The sequence below is a fragment of the Notamacropus eugenii genome, chromosome 3, assembly GCF_028372415.1.
Source record: "Notamacropus eugenii isolate mMacEug1 chromosome 3, mMacEug1.pri_v2, whole genome shotgun sequence".
Lineage (NCBI taxonomy): Eukaryota > Metazoa > Chordata > Mammalia > Diprotodontia > Macropodidae > Notamacropus > Notamacropus eugenii.
The window spans coordinates 473479691-473499677 of NC_092874.1; the positions used below are offsets into that span (position 1 = coordinate 473479691).

At 39.1% G+C, this 19987-nt stretch overlaps 1 protein-coding gene across 6 annotated transcripts in view; it reads right to left on the bottom strand.

Annotated features, from left to right (window-relative positions):
* The window catches only part of SCN11A (sodium voltage-gated channel alpha subunit 11), a 229891-nt gene that overhangs the window by 48904 nt on the left and 161000 nt on the right, over positions 1-19987 (bottom strand). For all 6 annotated transcript variants that reach the window (XM_072598947.1, XM_072598948.1, XM_072598944.1 and 3 more), the window contains 5 exons: positions 17189-17659; positions 11990-12085; positions 8640-8754; positions 2525-2679; positions 73-246 (listed from right to left, as the gene is read on the bottom strand). In XM_072598947.1, the coding sequence (XP_072455048.1) occupies positions 73-246; positions 2525-2679; positions 8640-8754; positions 11990-12085; positions 17189-17659 (1011 nt within the window). The remainder of the gene's footprint in view (positions 1-72; positions 247-2524; positions 2680-8639; positions 8755-11989; positions 12086-17188; positions 17660-19987) is intronic.

The window sequence follows — 19987 nt, forward strand, 5'->3', positions numbered from 1 at the left end:
ACTACTCCTTGCCACACCCATGCCCAGCAAAGTCTCCCACCTCAAGTGAAAACGTGTAGATGCTAAACTCACATTTACAATGATGAAGTCAAGAACACACCACGCATTTGTGAAATACTTCCTAAATCCATATGCCACCCATTTTAAAAACATCTCCAGGATAAAAATGTAGGTAAAAATCCTATCTGTAAATTCCAGCAATTTCTTAATGGTGGGTTTTGATGAAAGGTAACAATCTTCAAATATCTGAAATGACAAAGTGTAATATTTAATACATTCATGGATTTTTATTCCTGGTCATTACATACAGAAGTCAATGGATTATGGAAATTATGGAAATTACACATTATGGAAAAAGCAGAGGATTTGAAGTCCAAGGACCTAGGTTCAAATCAAGATTTGAACTTATTACTGTGAGAGTCTGGGTCAGTCAGATAAGTTCTCTGGCCCTCAGTTTCCTTGCCCAAAAACCAAGTTAGTTGGACTAGATGACAGCTGAAGGCACTTCCAACTTTCAACTTATTACTCATGATCCTATGCTAACTTGCTTATGAAAACAGATGACATTTTGTGGACTGTATTTCACACAAAAGATATAATCGTGTTATCCCACACAGCTCTCAAAAGTTGACTGTTTCTAGCTAAATAGGTTACTTTATTAGACAGAAATGAAATGAGAAATATATAGCCCTTCTTTAGTGACCACCATAGCAAAGACTCATTATCGATTTGAAGAGCATCCTGAATGGTTTCCCTGCCCCAGTCTTTACCAAGCTCAGTCTCTGTAGATATGACTCACCTTGTCTGGAATGGGCTCCCCCCTTTTCTGTCCTACTTATCTTTTAAGGAACAGTTAAAATCCTATCTTCTCCATGAAATCTTCCTTTGTGATCCCAGTCAACAATAATCTCCTATTTACCTAAAATCCTCTAATGATCAAGTTGTACAGCCACACCATTTAGCATTTTAGACCTACCTCATATCATTCTGTCTCACGTGAGTTAAGCAGATCACAAATTTCTTGAGCAGCGCATTTATGCAGCATTTTAAGGTTTGCAAAATTATTTTGTCCTCACAACAACCCTGGGTAAGGGGTGGGGGCAGCACAGGGCAAATGCTATTATTATTCTCATTTTTCATGTAGGGATGGAGGCTCAGCCAAATTAAGTGACTTGTCCAAGGTCACACAGCTAGGAAGTATCTGTCGTTGGAACTCAGGCTGAATTCAGGTCTTCATGATTCTAACCCCAGCATTTTACACTGTGGTGCCACCTATCAGAAGAGAGGGATCATGTTTTCCTCTTCTCTTACTGTACAACCTCCCATAGTCAGTAACCATGGCTAAGTTATGTCAATATATCAAGAATATGTGAACCTGTAAAAGCTTTCATCTACCACCTAAGCAATGTTGTATAATGGAGTCTTTACTCAAAGACCAGGATCAAGCAAGTGCCACCTTCACCACTTCATAGCCAAGTGACTTTGGGTAAGTCATGGATCCCCCCAAGCATCAGTATCATTATTTGCAAAATGCACTGAATAGTCTACAATATTGTCTGTAGTGCAAACATTCAGTTCTTCTATTGAAAAGGATCTCATCCTAATTTTTGAGTAGACTTAAAAAACTTCACATCCAGATGTTTTTATCACTGTACTGTTCAGAATCAGATTGGGACTTGTCATAGTCTGCAATAGGACAGGCACCACTGTTGTGGTTAAAACCTTCCCAGCTGAAGACAACAGAGCTTTGCAAATGATAGTACCTTTGATCAGATCATATATCCCAGTTTACTGGCCCCAAATATGGTAGCCACACCACATGAGTTCTGTTCTACTCCACAATTCAATGAACTGCTCTTTGCTTCTCAATTTAGAATATTAGGAGAATAACCAACTGGAAAGCTTAGTTTCTAGATGCAAGTACAATGTTTGCATATTACTGGTATCTAGAAGAATCTTATTTTTCCTCCTTCATCCCTCCACTAAAGACATTGAGAGAGTTAGGAGAATCTATGCTCCTAGCTCCAGTTTGAAAACTTGAATGCATTCTTCGATAGAATCAATGTTGTAAAGTATCACTCTTTTTCACTCGCTCCAACAATTACCCACAGAGCACTTTTGAGGTGATGGAGATGTCATTGTCCTTGACTCATGAAACTTACAACACAACAGAGATTTTATGACATGTAAAAAATAACTCTGATATCAAAATCTGGGCAGGCGTGGATATGATGTGACCTGCATGGATGAAAAGAATGTTTACACTGATAAAAATCATAGATGCATCTGAATATTTTTGTATTTTTTAAAAAGCTGACATTTCAATCATCCCTACCTTTGGGGCTCAGGCTCAGCACCCTTGATCAAACACCCAGCACCAACCTGTCCACTTCTCCTTCCCTCTTGATTCCCAACTCAAGCTCACCCTGATGTGTTATCTTTGTACTTCCTTAATGGCATGTTGGTGTCTCCAGCCCCACTGCTCTAACCACTGCGCCATAGGTCAATTCAAACAGCCATTTACCAGAGCTCCACTGCTCAGAAGAATCATGAAGATAATGAAGCTCTCAAACCAGTTATGCTTGACGATTCTGTAGCAGGTTACCCTCAGGTTCAGCCAAAAGATTCCGGGAGACTTTCTTACATTCAGTGCAAAGCAGGGGAAGTATTTGTTGCAGACTAAAAGGAAAAGGAAGCATGACTCTCAGTACCAGGTGGTAGTGCCTGTGACTTTAGAGAGTCTAAGGGGAAGAAGTCAAGCTGTCCAATTGTGGCAATCAACCAAGCTAAAGATAAAAATATCTAGTCAATCACCTCCACATTTCTATACATCTGAGTGCTCAACATCACTTCCCATAACCTTCCTTGACTTCAATTATTATCTCTATGCAGATGATCCTCCCAACTTCCCCAGATCTGGGGAGAGAGGACATGGAGGTAGCATCACATAATAAATTACAGTTAGAAGGGGTCCCAAGTTACACAAGTATGATGTGGTAAGGGGAAACTTTGAAATGAACTTGCTGACTCCAACCCCAGTGCTCTTTCTCCTGGAATATTTCTCCTTCTTCCAATGATGAGCTCTTCTTGGAGCTTCCATTTTGTAAAAGGGATCATGGTATCCCACCTCATTCTTTTCCTGGCCTCATTCCAGATTTTTTGGACTTCAAAATATTTTTTTGGTATGCATGACTTCAGAGTGGTGGAGAGAATCCTGAGGGTAATATGACATATAAGGGGTAGCTTTGGTTGAGGAGCCAGATTCCCCTACATTTTCCACTTTCAAAGTCTTTCTCTCTCCATATGACTCTTCTGAAGAGAGTCTAGAATCATGTGTGTCTCTCTTATAGAAGAAATAAAAAATAATGTGTCTTCTCTCCCAAAGTTTCTGTACTGACTCTACCCCTTATGCATCATATCACACTCAGCCATCATGATCTCAGACAAGACAATAAAAATATAATTAATTTAAAGAGATAAAAAGCACAATTACATATGCTAACATATTCCATTAACAATGAATCAATACCAATGATTAATATATGTGCATTAAATATCATAGCTTCTAAATGCTTAAAAGAAAGCTATAGTTCACAAGGAGAAATTGACAGTAAAACTACAATTAGGGGAGATCTCAATGTTCCCTCTTTTATATATACACAATTCTGACTCCTCCCCCCCAAAAAAAGTAGTGATGAAAGTAGTTAAGGGCCTGAATACAATTTTAGAAAACTTAGACATAATAGACCTCTGGCAATTTGAGAGAGGACTAAGCTGCTCTGGTGTGAGGACTTACTCATCCCTATTCAGAGTTGCTCATCCACCTTTGGGGTCCACCCATCATCCAGCTCTCACTTGTGGTTTCAAGAAGCTATGCTTTGGCATCTTTACAAAAACTGACCATGTATTAGGGCATAAAACCCTGGCAAACAAATGCAAAGAAATAAAAATGTAAACCATATATTTTATTGATCACAATGCAATAAAAAAATATTCAATAAAGGGACATTGGAGAAATGATTAAAAATTAATTGAAGGCAAAATAACAAAGCTAAAGAATGGATGAGTAAAAAAAACCCAACTAAATCATAAAAACAATAGATGATTTCAGTAAAAATAATGATAATGAGACACCATACTAAAGTAATGTGCATGCCATCAAAACAAGAGTTAGAGGGAAATTTACATCTCTAAACATTTTAATTAACAAATGGACCTTTCCTTTAAAAAAAAACCTTACTATCTAAATTAATTAATTATACTACCAAATGATTACTTTATTGAGTTAGAAAATAACAATAACAAATACATCTGGAGGAACCAAAGGTGAAGCATCTCAAGGAAAATATCTCAGTATCTCAAATATCTCAAGGGACAAAAAGAGTGGGAAGGAAGAGGGCCTGACAGTATCAGATTTCAAACTATACTACAAAGCAGTAATCACCAGAATGATTTACCACTGGTTAAGAAACAGAGAGATTTATCAGTGAAACACATTAGATACACAACAGATAGGAGTAAATGAACATATTGTTTAGTGTGTGATATACTCAAATACTCTAGAATTAAAAGCTGAGAGACTGGAGGGGGCAGAGCCAAGATGGTCAGGAAAAAAGCTGAACTTGAACTCTCCCAAATTCACCCCTAGACAACCTTACATAATGCATAAAAGCAACTTCTGGAGCAGCAGGATAAAACAATTTTCTAGCACAAGGTAACTTAAAAGGTTGGCAGGAAAAGTCTATCACACCAGGGACAGAGTAGAGTATACTCCAATGTAGGCTGTGCCAATACAGGCCACTACCCCCAAAAAAACCAACAGGCCTTAGGGACAACTGAATTGGTTGTGACAGTAGCTACTTCTGGAGCTCTCAGCCCACAGACAAAAAAGCTGAAGCTGAGGACAGTGCCCATTCCACCTTGAGAACAGAGCCCACCTTTAACAAAAAGTTAAAAATCAAGAAATAGACTGTGAAAATGTGCAAATAACAACAAAAAGAAACTATCAAAAGTTACTACAGTGGCATGGAATACATGGAATACACAAACTCAAAAGAAGACAATAAAGTCAAAACATCCATAGTCAAAACCTCAAAGAAAACTGTGAATTGGTTTCAAGTCCAAAAAGAATTCCTGGAAGAGCTCAAAAAGGATTTTTAAAAATCAAATAAGAGAGGTAGGGGAAAAAATGGGAGAAAAAATGACAGGGATCATGAAATCATGAAAAAAGTCACCAGCATAGTAAAGGAGGCACAAAAATATACTGAAGAAAATATCAGGTTCAAAAACAGAATAAGCCAAATGATAAAAAGAGGCACAAAGAATCCAATGAGGAGAACAACTTAAAAAGCAGAACTGGTCAAATGAAAAAATTCACTGAAGAAAAACACTCCTTTAAAAGTAGAAGTGCAAATGAAAAGGGAAGTACAAATACTCAGTGAAGAAAATAATTTTTTAAAAATTAAATTTGGACAAGTGGAAGCTAATGACTCTATGAGACATTAAGAAGTAACAAAAAAAACAAAAGAATGAAAAACTAGAAGAAAATGTGAAATACTGGAATGGAAATCATTAGAAAAGCAATTGACTTGGAAAACAGATCAAGGAGAGATAATTTAAGAATTATTGAAATACTTAAAGACATAATAAAAAAGAGCCTAGGCATCATCTTTCAAAACTTTGTCAAGGAAAACTGCCCTGAAATTCTAGGACCAGAGGGTAAAACAGAAGTTGAGCAAATTTACCAATCACCTCCTGAAAGAGATCCCAAAATGAAAACTCCCAAGAATATCATAACCAAATTTCAGAATTTCTAGGTCAAGGAAGAAATAATGAAAGCATCCATAAAGAAATAATTCAGATATCATGGAGCTATAGTCAGGTTTTAGCAGCTCCTACATTAAAGGATAGGAAGGCTTGAAATATGATATTTTGGAGAGCAAAGGATCTAGGATTACAGTGAAGAATCACCTATCCAGCAAAACTGAGTATAATTCTTCAGGAGGAAAAATGGACATTCAGTGAAACAGAGGACTTTCAAGCATTCCAGATGAAAAGACCACAGCTGAATAGAAAAATTGACTTTCAAATATAAGACCCAAGAGAAGCACAAAAAGGTAAAGAGGAAAGACAAATCATAAGGAATTCAATAAGGTTAAACTGTTTACATTCCTACATGGGAAGATGATACTTGTAACCCTTAAGAACTTTATCATTTTTAGGACAGTTAGAAGGAGCATACAAAGACACAGGGCATGGATGTGAGTTGAATATGACAGGATGATTTCTAAAAAATCATTAAGAGGTGAGAAAGAAGAATGCACTGCGAGAATAGGGAAGAGAATGGTAGAGTGTAGCAAATTATCCCACAAAAAAGAGGAATGGAAGAGTTTTTATAAGGGAAGGGAAGACAGGGGAGGTGGGCAGTTGTGCTTGAACTTTACACTCATCAGAATTGGCTCAAAGAGAGAATAACTTACACACTCAGTAGGGCATGAAAATCTTTTTTACCCACAGGAAAGTAGGAGGGGAAAGGAACAAGAGAAGGGGGAAGGCTGATGGAAGAGAGGTCAGATTGTGGGAGGCAGTGTTCAGAAGCAAAATACTTTTTAGGATGAATAGAGTGAAAGGAGATAGAGAATAGAATAAATGGGGAAAAATAGGACAGAGAGAAATATAGTTAGTAATCGTAAGTGTGAAAAAATACAGCTAGTATCTCTAATAAAGGCCTCATTTCTCAAAAATATAGAGAACTGAGTCAAATATATAAAAATAAGTTATTCTGCAATTGATAAATGGTCAAAGGATATGAAAAAGTCAGTTTTTGGACAAAGTAATCAGAGCTATCTATAGTCATATGAAAAATTGTCCTAAATCACTATTGATTAGAGAATAACCCTAAATGCAAATTAAAACAACTCTGAGGTACAACTCCTCATCTATTAGATTGGCTAATATGAAACTGACAAATGTTGGAGGGGATATGGGGAATTTGAGATTTGAATCCACTGATTCAACCATTCTGTAGAGCAATTTGGAACTATTCCCAAAGGTTTATAAAACCATGACTACCCTACTAGGTCTGTCTTCTAAACTTATCAAAGAAAAAGGGAAAGGACCTATTATGTAGAAAAATATTTATAGTAAGTCCTTTGGTGGTGGCAATGAATTGAAAATGGAAGGGATGTCCATCAGTTGGGGAATGGCTGACCAAGCTATGGCATATGATTGTCATGTAATACTACTGCGCTATTATGAGAAATGATGAGCAGTAAGCTCTGAGAAAAACGTGAGAAGACTTACATGAACTGTTGTAAAATGAAGTGAACAGAACAAGGAGAACCATGTACACAGTAACAGTAATATTAGCAATACAACGATCCAAGACAATTTTCAAGGACTTAGGATGAAAAGTGTTATCTATCTCCAGAGAAAGAACTGGTGAAGTCTGAATGCAAATCAAAGCAGACTTTAAAAAAAAAACAAACAACTTTGTTTTTCTTGGGGGTTTTTTGACTATTTTTTTTCACAGCATGACTAATATGGAAATATATTTTGCATGACTGCACATGTATAACTGCATAAACAAATTGTTTGCCTTCTCAATGAAGGTAGAGGGGAGAAAGGGAGGGAGAAAATTTGGAATTCAAAATTTTTTAAATGTTAAAAATTGTTTTTACATGTAATTGGGAAAGATAAAATATCAAATTTCTTTAAAAAGATTCTAGCTACTAAGGTAAGGACTCACTTGATAAAAACTTCTGGAAAAACTAGAATTCAATCTGGTAAAAATTAGACATAGGCCAACATTATATTAAGTATGTCAAGATAAGTTCAAAAAGGACACATGACTGAGACATAATGGGTGACAACATTAAAAAGTGGCCTTTAAGATTTATGGGCAGAGGAAGAGTTTGTGACCAAACAAGGGATAGTGAGGATTGTCAATGATAAAATTGACAATTTTGATTATGAAATTTAAAAAGCTTTTGCATAAACAAAATCAATGCAAATAAATTTAGAAGGGAAGCAGGTAATTGGGGGGTACATCTTTGGAGCAGTTTCTCTGGTAAGGGTCTAATTTCCAAGATGCATAAAGAATTTATTGAAATTTATAAGAACAAGAGTCTATACACAATTGATAAATGATCTAGGGATAAGAAGAGGCCATTTTCAGTGGAAGAAACGTAAGCTATTGATAACCATATCAGGGAAAATGTTCTAAATCACCAATAACTACAGAAAGGCAAATCAAAACAACTCTAGGTTTCTACCTTACACCCATCAGATTAGCCACATTGACAAAAATGGAAAATGACAAATGTTGAATGGAATATTAATGTATTGTCAGTGAAGCTGTGAACCAGTCCAGTCAATCTGGAAAACAATTTGGAACCATGCCCCAAAAAGATACTTTGACTCAGCAATACCGTTACCAGGCCCACATGCCATAGAGATAAAAGGAAAGGGGAAAAGACCCATATGATATACACAGGAGCTCTTTTTGTTGTAGAAGAAGAAGGAGAGGAGGAGGAGGAGTCAGGACAAAACTGTGAGGAACTCCCTCACTTGGGAGCTCACATACAGACTTCAGTGGGGAAGGTTCATGTAAACCCAAATTCCATAAAGCTATCCCTTACCTTTGGGCAAACATCTCTCAGGCCCCTTTTCAGAAACCATTTCATGAATCAACAAACTGATATCCTTCAGATCAATGGTGCTGCAATTAGATACGTAGCTGATCGTGTCAAATGTCTGTAAAGGAGAAGCACAAAAATAGGGAAGAATACATGAAGTCACAGCCTCATCCCAGCTGCCACTGATTACATAACCAGTTGGCTCAGGCAGTCAGGTATGAGTCAAGACAAGTGTTTAGTTTCCTGGAAGGCTTTCGGAGGGCCTAGAAGTATCAGGTAAGAACAAAGTCATCTCTAATTTTTGCCCAGGGCCAAGAACAGCCCTAACTTCCATTAAGAACTCATCAGCTTCTCTGTGGAAATAAATGATACAAGTCTTTTAAAAATATAATTCTCCCACCCTGTTATCCCCACCACCATGAGCTATACCCTAAAAGGACTTGGGGAGAAAGTGTGATCAAATGACTAGAATGGTACACTGGAAGCCAGGACAACCTGAGTTCGAATTCTGCTTCAAACTCTTACTAGCTATGAGACTGTGGACAAGTCTTTTAGCCTTTCTGAGTCCAGACTTTTCATCTGTAAACACAAATAAATAATATTTGTTGGCTGGCTGTTGTACTTCATGCTCGAAGAAGACCAAAATGACGTCCCTATATTGGGGTGGATGTACAGTGTGTCTAACTGTGGCAGATCAGATCAATAGGAACTCAGAAAGTTCTACCATAGGTTGGGTACAAATAGTCCTTATGAACATTTGAAGTGGAGCTGGATTGAAATTTGTACATTTATGTATCTCTTGAGCCATTATAATTCCTCGTTGCTTATAGAGCACAGTGCCTTCTTTGATGCAGGCATGCCATGCTAGGCTGTTCTTTGTCAGGGTCTCCTATGTCTCCAATTGATTCTCTCTTCAGAGAGATCTCATGAGTGTCCTCGTACCATTTCTTCTGACTACCATGTGAGTTCTTGCTCTGTGAAAGTTCTCTGTAAAATAGTCTTTTATGTAAGCATACATTTGGCATTGAAACAACGTGGTCCACCCATTGGAATTGGGCTCTCTGCAGTAAAGTTTAAATGCTTTAGAGTTCACTTTGAGAAAGGACCTCAGTGTCTGGTATTTTGTCTTGTCAGATGATGTTCAAAATCTTCCTAAGACAATTCAAATAGAAGAGATTCCATCTCCTGGCGTGGCATTGTTACACTGTGCAGGTTTCACAAGTATACAACAATGAGGTCAGTCCAACGACTCTATAGACCTTCAGTTTGGAAAGCAGCCTCTTTTCCCATTTCCTTCAGAGCCTCCCAAATGCTGAGTGAGCTCTGGCAATGGATGCATCAACTTCATCACCAATGTGTACATCCCCGGAAAGTACACTGCCAAGGTAAATGAACTTATCCACAGCATTCAAAATGTCTCCATTTGCTATGGTGTCAAACTGTCTGGAGAAGAACATCTATTTTTTTTTTTTTTGGTGTTGTCAGGCCAAAATTAATACAAGCAGCAGAGAATCGATCCACCCTCTTCTTGCATTTCAGCCTCCAAGGCTGCATTGAGCACACAATCATCTACAAACAAAAAGTAGTGCACAAACTCTCCTTCCACCTCAGTCTTCCTTACTCCAGGCCCAGTGCTTTATCCACTGGGCCACCTGATTTGTCCAAATTAAAAACAAAGGATATATATATAGAAACAAGATACGTACAGGATAAAGTGGAAATAATCCAAAGAGGGAAGGCACTAGAATTAAGGAGCACTGGGAAAGATTCCCTATGCAAGGTGGGGTTTTAAAGGAAGCCAGGGCAGGCAGGATGTGGAGATAAAAAGAGACAGCATTCCAGGCATGGGGGACAGCCAGAGAAAATGTCCAGGGTCTAGAGATGGAGGATCTTGTTCAAGTAACACAAGGAGGTCATTGTCACTGGATCATAGAGTATGTGGTGGGGTGTAAGGCACAAAAGAGACTGGAAAGGGGGGGAGGGATTTAAATGCCAGAGAATTTTCTATTTGATTCTAAAGGTGAGAGGAATGTATTGAATGGGAGATTGGCTGAACAGAGTAGATTGATGGATTATATGACCACATTTCAATTTAGGAAGATGAATTTGGCAGCTGAATGGAGGACGGACTGAGCAGGGGGGGAGATTTTTGAGGCAGGCAAACCAACAATCATGCTATTGCAATAGTCCAGGCATTAGCTGAAGAGGAACCATGTCAGGGTGGTGATGGTATTGGAGGAGAGAAAAGAGGGCATGCAAGGGATGTCAGAAAGGAGCCGGCAAGAGTGGGAATGAGGAAGGAGAGAGAGTGGAATCAAGGGTGGCACCTGGCTTGGGAGCCTGGCTGCCTGGGAGGATGGCAAGACTTGTCTTATTCCATAAATTAAAAATAAAATAATTTTTTAAAAATAAAGAGGAAATTTGGGAGTGGGAAAGATAATGGATCAAAGTTGGTATTTGTTGAGTTTAAGGTGTATATGGGACATTCAGCTTGAGATGTCTAATAGGCAGCTAACATTGTGAGTCTGAGTTAAGGGAGCACTTGGGGCCATATAAGCAGACCTGGGAAACATCAGAAAAAGATGATAACTGAATCCATGGGCACTGATGGGATTAGCAGGGGGCTTATAAGACCCAAAGGAGATAATGAACGAGAAACGCTTTGGTCAATGTTACAATACAATATAAAGGTCCTCTACTATTGTCATATACTGTGGAAGGGGAAACCCCCATGTTCTTATCTCCAACAAAGTCCCCAGATCACCATAAAACATACAAACTTCAACGCTGTGCCTCCTTTTGCCCATTCTCCTCACCTCCTTATATTCTAGGTTGGGCATTACAGAGAGAGGTCCCCTTCCCATAAACTCATAGACTATTAGGACTGGAAGGGACCGTAGAGACAATTTAATCCATCCCCTCATTTGACAGAAAAAGAAACTGAAACCTTGTGAAGGTGATAGACATATCCAAGGTCACATAGCTGGTAAATGGCAGGATTTGAACTCAGGTGTTCGGAATCCAAACCCAATACTGTTTTCATTATATCCTGCTACCCTTAAATAACAGCTACATGGTAGAGGGTACTGCTCCTGCCCCATGAGAACATAGAAAAGAAGGCTATTCTGATGGCTTAGGCAGGGAAAGGTCAGCCACCAGAATCTGGGTCTTTCAGTCATGAACAAAACACAAATTTAGATTCTTTGAAAGGTCTTCCTCTTCCCTTTGTCCCTGCTGGCCTGTATTACCCCTGCAGTGTTCCCATTCTGACTTCAGGAGATGATCTGAGCCAATTAGTACATTAGGAGTTGTCCACACGCTTTACCTTTGGGATGCTCAGCTGATAGAATTACCTCTTTCAATTTTTGTGCTACCAATTCAGGGTCTTCTTCAGAAAATACATCAACCTCTTCACTCCTGGCTCCCAGGCTTATATGGTCCTTTTCCTCCTGCCACAAAAATTCACAAAAAAGTCAATTTTTTTTACATCTTATTTAGCACAAAACAAGAGGCAATGTGGAACAGAAGAGAGATGAGATGAAGATGAAAAAGAAGTCACTTTAAGAGTCAGACACCTCAAGAGTGAATCCAGGACTTGTTACTGTGTGAATGTGTGTGTGTGAACCACTCCATACTAGAATTTATATGCCAAAGATAAAGCACCTCTGATACGGTTTAAGGTAGGGTGGGGGGAGAGAGAGATTCAGGGACTCCTCAAAGACTGAAGTAAGGAGAGGGCCATCTGGAATGAATTCACATACTCAAATATTCTTTAAGTCAAGGTGGCAAAGGTTTATTGTAAAGCCAATATAGTGGACAAAGCTCCCTAGGGAACCTGCATTCCTTAAGGAACTTGCAACTTAACAGGAATGATGATAAAGTTTATATAGTAGTGAGTTATCTGGCAGATATGCTAATTACATGATAACTTACAACCTTGGTCACTGGCATCATTCACTACTGGAAACCAGGGGAAGGGGTTTCTCAGGAGTGTATTTTTGATCTGTTATGTCTGTAGCAAGATAGCTTTGAGAGTTGATTTCTATACCTTGACCTCTGTACTGAATATGAAAACTTTGGGAATCAATACATGATAATTCTGTGGCTACAAGACAGTCCTGTTTTTACAAGAGAATTTCTTTAGAGATCAGTTTGTTCTTGGGAAAAGATAGTTTATTTTTACTGGGGGCCACTCATGAATAATTATTGCATAGTGTTCTTGGGTTGGGGAGAAGATTGTCAGGGCTAGTGTTTTGAGGCTAGTGAGAAATATTGGAATTGTGGTCCAAGCACAAACACACAAGCACCCCATCAACTCCAGCTTTTTCCATGGGCCATGACACCCAGAATCCAAAAACAAACAATGGTTAAAACAATCAATGAATTGATGTCTACCCTGAGCTCACTAGTACTCTTCCTCCACAGTTCATTGCACCATGAGCAGCAAAGTTGTACAAAAGATCTGACACATGAGCTTGCCACAAAACCAGACCCATGGCCTGTTCTCCCTTCCCTTGTTTTAATTCCTAGAAGATCCCAGCCCCAAGCTATCTAAATTGCCTTTACTTCTCTTGGAGATTAACTTGCTGTTAACCACTTTTCTTAGTCTCTGCTTCCCTTTCCCTCTCTGTAACAACGGCCTCCAGATCAGACCTCCAAAGACCACACTCCCCTTCCTCAGGGAAGTAATTTACTTATGTCTGAAGCTCTGACCCTAGATCTGAGCCATCTTAATTGATGAATGAAGGCAAACTCACCTGACTCCCTCGGTGAAGTTGTCCCCTGACCATGCTTCACATTCATCCACCAGGGACAACTAGCCATCAGCCCTTCCATCAACTGTGTAACCCCCTCCTCTCCAATCCCACCCCTAGCTTTCACTTCCTCCTCTGGGGTCAGTAATCATATCCACACTAACACTGCTTCTGGAAAGACATGGTAGTCAAATGCCCTGCATCTCCTGGCACTGGCCACTGCTATGACTCCTCCAACCCAAATTCCCTTCCCTGGTCACTACTCTTGTGTTGTCTCTCCCTACTCATTGAGGGCTCACTGAAGGCAGGGCTGGTCTCATGTTTGAATTTGGATCTACACCACCCAGCCCAATTGCCTGGCACCAATGGGCATTTCAGTGCTTTTTCATTCATGGATTCTGCCCTGTCATTTCCAGTGCAAAGCTCAAAGAATGCAAAGAGAAGCAAATTCCCAGGAGGTGGTCCCTCCTCCCCTTAGACTCTCCAAATCCTTGCCTGCCTCTAAGCCACAGCTCCAACCTCACCTTCTACAGACCTTCCTGGTGCCCCCAGCGGCCAGATCAGGACTTCTTAAGTGTTGCAGGGTCACATGTTGAAGCTGGGAACCAACTACATTGACATATAAAAATATTAAAAAGTATACAATCCCGGCATCCTGACCCTTGACCCCAGGTTCATAGCTGCCAGGCTAAGAACGCCTGTGCTAGAGTCTTCCCCTCTAAAGTTCCTGTCCATCTCTCTACTCTAGAGGTACCCTGTATATACCTATTCATTTATATGGTGGCTCCCCTCATTAGAATATAAGTTCCTTAAAAACAAGGACTTTTTTGCCTTTCTTTGTATCCTTAGCACTTAGCATGATGCCCATTGAATATTAAATACTTAATAAACTAGTGTTAATTGATTGATTCCACATAGTAGCCATCCAGGTACTTAAGGATAATTAACACATGCCTCTGGAGCCTTCTCTTTTCTAGACTGTTCATCCCTAGTTCCTCCAATCAATCTTCATATTTCATGGATTCAAAGTCCTTTTTTCTACCTGGAGGCCTTCTTCTAGAAACTCTCTAGTTTATCAAAGTCTTTACACCCAGAAATCCATACAAATCCCCAAACAAGACCAGATAGGCAGACTGCAATGAGATCATCCTCTTCTTATCCTGAAGGTCATGCTTCTCTAAAGAGAGGTCAAGCTCACATTGACATTTTGGATTGCTGCTTCACTCTGCTCATTCCTGTTTAGTTTGCAGATCTTTTTTTGAACCTGTGTGTAGAAATTTACATTTATCCTTGCTAAATTTCACTTTATTAGATTTAGCCCAAGGTTCTATCCTGCTAAGACGTTTTGGGATCTTGACTTTGTCATCTTGTATGTTAGCCCTCCCTCCCAGCTTTGTGTCACCTGCAAATTCAATAAGCATTTTCTCTAAGCTTTTATTCAAATCATCGATTTCTAAAAAACTATTAAAGAGACCAGAACCAAACATGGATAATGTCTGGGATACTTTCTGCCAAGCTAACATCAAAGAATCAGTGCCCACTCTTTGGGTATAGACATCTAACCAGCTCTGAATTTGTCTATGTTATAACAGACATTTGACCATCAGAAAAATAAACAATGCATATGATATTGGACTCAGTGCAAGCCATAGCAGAATTCCTTCTATTCTCTAATCTAGTTGAAATTTTCTGTCTTGTTTTGTTTGACTACTTCTGGGTATTTATACCTCATCCCTGAGCTCCTCTGTTAAACCCTTTATAAACAATTCTCACTTTTTAATAACTTGATATCCCTCTAATTCCTTTCCTTGGTCTCAAAACTTTACAAGTACACTCCCCTCCACATCACTAATAATAGAAGAAACCTAAATTTAAAACACTCTGAGCTTGAATATCCTACCCTGGAAACTGGCAAAGATGATAATGGGAGCCCTCAGTGTTAAAGAGGCTGTGGGAAGGCAGGCACTTTGGATGGAGCTGGACATTTTGGATATCAATTTAAGAAAAGTGACTAAGCTGCTAGTCATACACTCTTTTCCCAATGATTGCAGGATTTGGTATTCAAACATAGGAATGAAATTTAAATATTTATCCCAACCATCTTTGTATAGCAAAAAAATTGAAAATAAGGTGGGTGGTCATCAATAGAGGAAAAGCTGAAAGGGCTATGATAGAAGAATATGATGGAATATTATTGCTTAGTAAGAAATTATCAATATGAGAAACATGGAAAGATATATCAACCAACATCAAAATAATAAAAATTAAGATAATAATAGATACAAAGAATACAAATAACACCAAGACAAAATCAAGCTCTGAATAAGATTTCAGAGAACATGAAAGGAGACCTGATTGCTCCCTCATGTCAGGGGTGGAAGGCTGGCAGGTGGCAGTGAAGAGTAGAGAGTAGGTGCTGGGGTGGATTGCTATGTACATTTTCAGATGCAATCACAACAGGGGATGTTTTTGCTTAATTACTGCCCTCTTCCACAAAGAAAGCTTCAGTTTAGAGGGAGTGGGGAGAGTGAAAGATAGAAGATATCAATAAAAAAATTCTTAAAAAGTAAAGATGACTCCACAGTGGGCTAGGAGGAATTAGTAGCAGCATAACATGCTGCTACACCTGAGCAACAGCCAGAGCAGATTATCTATAGAGAAAAGGACCCGATGGGAAGGGGATTCTGCATAAGTTAAATCAGGACATCACTCCTGGATGAACATGTGTATGCTGGATACACACGAATGTTCAAGCCACAAGACTCTAACTACAAGCTCTCAGAATGTGATTGGTGCCTGGATCTACGAGCTCTAGCAGGACAGATCAGCTCCTGCTCTAGGATTTCGGATCTGAGAAAGTGACCTGGGACATTAGCGGTATGAGAAGATTTGCCCTCAGTGATGCATAGAGTTTGTGTCAATAGTGGGAAATCTTTGGAAATCTGATCTCCACATTTGGTGTCTAAGCTCTCAGAGTCCCTTTCACATAATAGACATTTATTAAATGAAAGAACTTTTATTATTTTGACTAAGAAGCTCCTAGGGTCAAATGTTTGGTTGTGTTTTCTATGGGACTATTTGGCAGTGATCATGGTCACAACCAACCAGCAAAAAAACAAACAAAATAAGAGGCCTTGAGACAGCTAGGTGGGGCAGTGGATAGAGCACCGACTTTGGAGTCAGAAGGACCTAAGTTCAAATCTGACTCCAGACACTTACTAGCTGTGTGACTCTGAGAAAGTCACTTAACCCCAATTTGCCTCAAAAAATAAAAAGAGGTCTTATCATTTGTCACATGACCTGAAGTCCCTTCAAATTCTGAGATTCTAGGATCTCCTGATCTTATATATTTAGTAGCATTCCCAAAATTTCAGACTTCACAGGTATCTTGTGTATTGATAACTGAGTCATGAGCTCTTTGAAGGGGAAGGATCATATGATATACCCTTTTCCTCCCACCCCCACCTGCCCGCACAGGGTTTAGCACAGAGCTGGATGCATAATTAACAATTGATTCTGTTACTTAAGGTATCTGAACATTGGCATAACCAACAATTCCAAAGGACTATGATAATGTTACCTAACTCATGACAGAGAAGTGATGGATCCAAGGTGTAGAATTATATTTTTAATCATATGTAAAAATTTGTTATGAAAATTTGGTTTTTTTTTTATTGGGGTATGGGAAGAAAAGAATAATGCTTATTAATTGAAAAACAAAATTAGATAAAAATGATTAAATCAACAACAAAAAACACAACTTTTCATTATTGCTATGCCAAATTCAAGCTTTCTTACCTGTTTACAAAACTCTGTTTTCATGAAATCCTGGGGCTCATCTTCATCTAGAGATTCAGTATCTTCATCTTTTTCTTCTTCAGCAAGTGGGGCTTTAATAAATGAAGGATGCCTGGCATTCAGATTCTCCTGTACACAGCCCAGGCCTGTGCACCCAGGGGGATTGGTCTCATCATGAGAGCAAAACTTTTCAAGGTTCACTTGTTCTTGGTTTATTCCTGACTCCAATGGAATAATGTCTTCATTCTGGGCCTTATGCTTTTTGGACATGTCCTTTGGCTTTCTAAACCTTTGCTTCCTGAAAGCACTGCTACAAAATTGCCAAATGGCTCGTTTCACAAAATGAAATGCCCGGCGGAACCGATCCAAAGCAAGCTGGAGTTTGGTCTTCCTCAACCCTCCAGCCCCATTCCCTTCTCTTTCCTCTCTGCTGAAGGAGTTGAGCAGTAGGGCAATGAAAAGATTGAGTACCTGAGGAAGAATGGGAGAAAGGTCACGTGGTTGGGGTTCCAGGTGGCTGAGGAACCCTGCTTCCCCAAGGGTCACCAAGGCAGCAAACAGATAGCCCTCTGTCCCTTCCTAAGCACTCTTTTCTTTTCTCTGAAACTATTTCTCTTTATACCCTATGGGGAAAATAAGCAGGGTCACAATAAAAATCAGGCAAATTAGGTCAATTTGTCTAAACCCCCTATCAAAGAGGTGAGGTTTTCTAGACTTAGAAAGGTCACGCAGCAAATGCTAGAGAGAAGCCTGAATGCCAGCCTTCTTAATTCTTGGTGCCATGTCCTTTCCACTGTTGCATGAATAACATTTCTGGGGGTGCATCTAAAGAAAAGCAGGAGGTGACGTCAACTTCATTCCTGGCCAGGATGTCAATCTGTCAGTCTGTAGTTACAGGCAAATTCTCAACCCACTGGAAAACCCACTGTATTTTCTGTACCCCATTACCTATTAAACAGAGATATAGGAACCCCTTAATCATTTGTTCTCTTGTACTTTGGTCTGGATAGATTTACTGGAAAATTCTATCAAATTTTAAAGAAGATTACCAATATTATTATCCAAAGTATTCTCAAAAAATGAAAAAGAAAACATTCTATGGAACTCCTTCTTTGGGAAAAATATCATTTTAACACTCAAAGCACGGAAAAATAAAACAAATAAAGAGAACTATAGACCAGCATCATTATTGAATAGTGATTCTAATTAACGGAAATGCTAGCGAAAACAATAATAGCTGAGAAAATAGTTAAAGGTATAAAGGTTGGCAAGCTGTTCTCCAGTGAGATCAAATATGAAAAGGATCCCTATGTGCAAAAACATTCATAGCAGGTCATTTTGTGATGGCAAAGAATTGGACTCTAAGAGCATCCTCATTATTTGGGAAATGACTAAAATCATGGCAGTCATGTGATTTACTGTTATTGTGCCGTCATAAATGATGAAATTGACACTTCCAAGAAAATGGGTGCAGAGTGTCATGAATGGATACAGAGTGAAGTGGGCTGAACTGGACCTACAACACTGGAAGAAAAAACAACTTTGAAATGCTGACAGCTCAGATATATGTGTTCATCCTTCACTGCTGAAGAAGACCGTGCCATCAGAGAGATGATGGCATGACTTGCACTTGACTTTGTTTTGAGGGAGGGAGGGCTGTGCAGGTCACCAGCCTCACTTCTCCTCCAGAGCTATCTGGATCCAGAGATGAGATATTCATCAGGATGACTGGAGATGACCCAGGAGGAGGCAATTGGGGTTAAATGACTTGCCCAAGGTCACACAGCTAGTGAGTGTCAAGTGTCTGAGGTGAGATCTGAACTCAGGTCCTCCTCTGAACTCCTGCCCTGGTGCTCTATCCACTGCACCACCTAGCTGCCTCCGACAACTCAGATGAATGTAACGATAGATCACAATCCCAAAGCACTAAAGATGAATCATGCTACTCACCTCCTTACATAGAGGTGGTGGACTCAGAGTACAGAATCAGACATACACTTTTTGGACATGTCCAATGGGAGAATCATTTTACTTGATTATGAATATCTGTTACAAAGGTTTTCTTCCTTTTTCAGTAGGGGAAAAGGAAGGTGAAGCAGAGAGAAAATGCTTGTAAACTTAAAAAAGTAATAAAAATAAATGTATGAAAATAAAGATAGACAAAGAGACAAAACGATCCCCATTTACTGATTGTATGATGGTTCACTAGAAAATCTTAAAGAATCAGAAAAGAAACTGAGACAACAGCTTCAGCAAAGTAGCAACATACAAAATAAGCCCACAAAACCCTACATTTCTGCACAGCAGTCATAAAACGCAGGTAGAAATAATAAAAAGGGAACTTTCATCCAAAAAAACACAAAATGCATTAAAAATCTTGAAATCAGGCTACCAAGCTCAACTCATCATCCATACAGACACTGTTAGAAAATGTTCCTTAAATAAAGAACTGAAATTTCTATAGAGATGGTAAATGACCAGGGCTAGGCTGTGACAATAAATAAAAGTAATACTTCCTAAATTAATTTATAGATTCAATGCTATACCAATCTAATAAGAGTATATTTTATCCTTTGTCAGCCATTTTCAATCATGTCTGACACTTCTTGACCCCATTTGAGGTTTTCTTGGCAAAGATGGTTTGCCATTTCCTTCTCCAGCACATTTTATAGATGAGGAAACTGAGGCAAATAGGGTTAAGTGATTTGACCAGGGCCACACAGCCAGCAAGTGTCTGAGGTTAAATTTGAACTTGTGAAGATGAGTCTTCCTGACTCCAGGCCCAGCACTGTATGCATT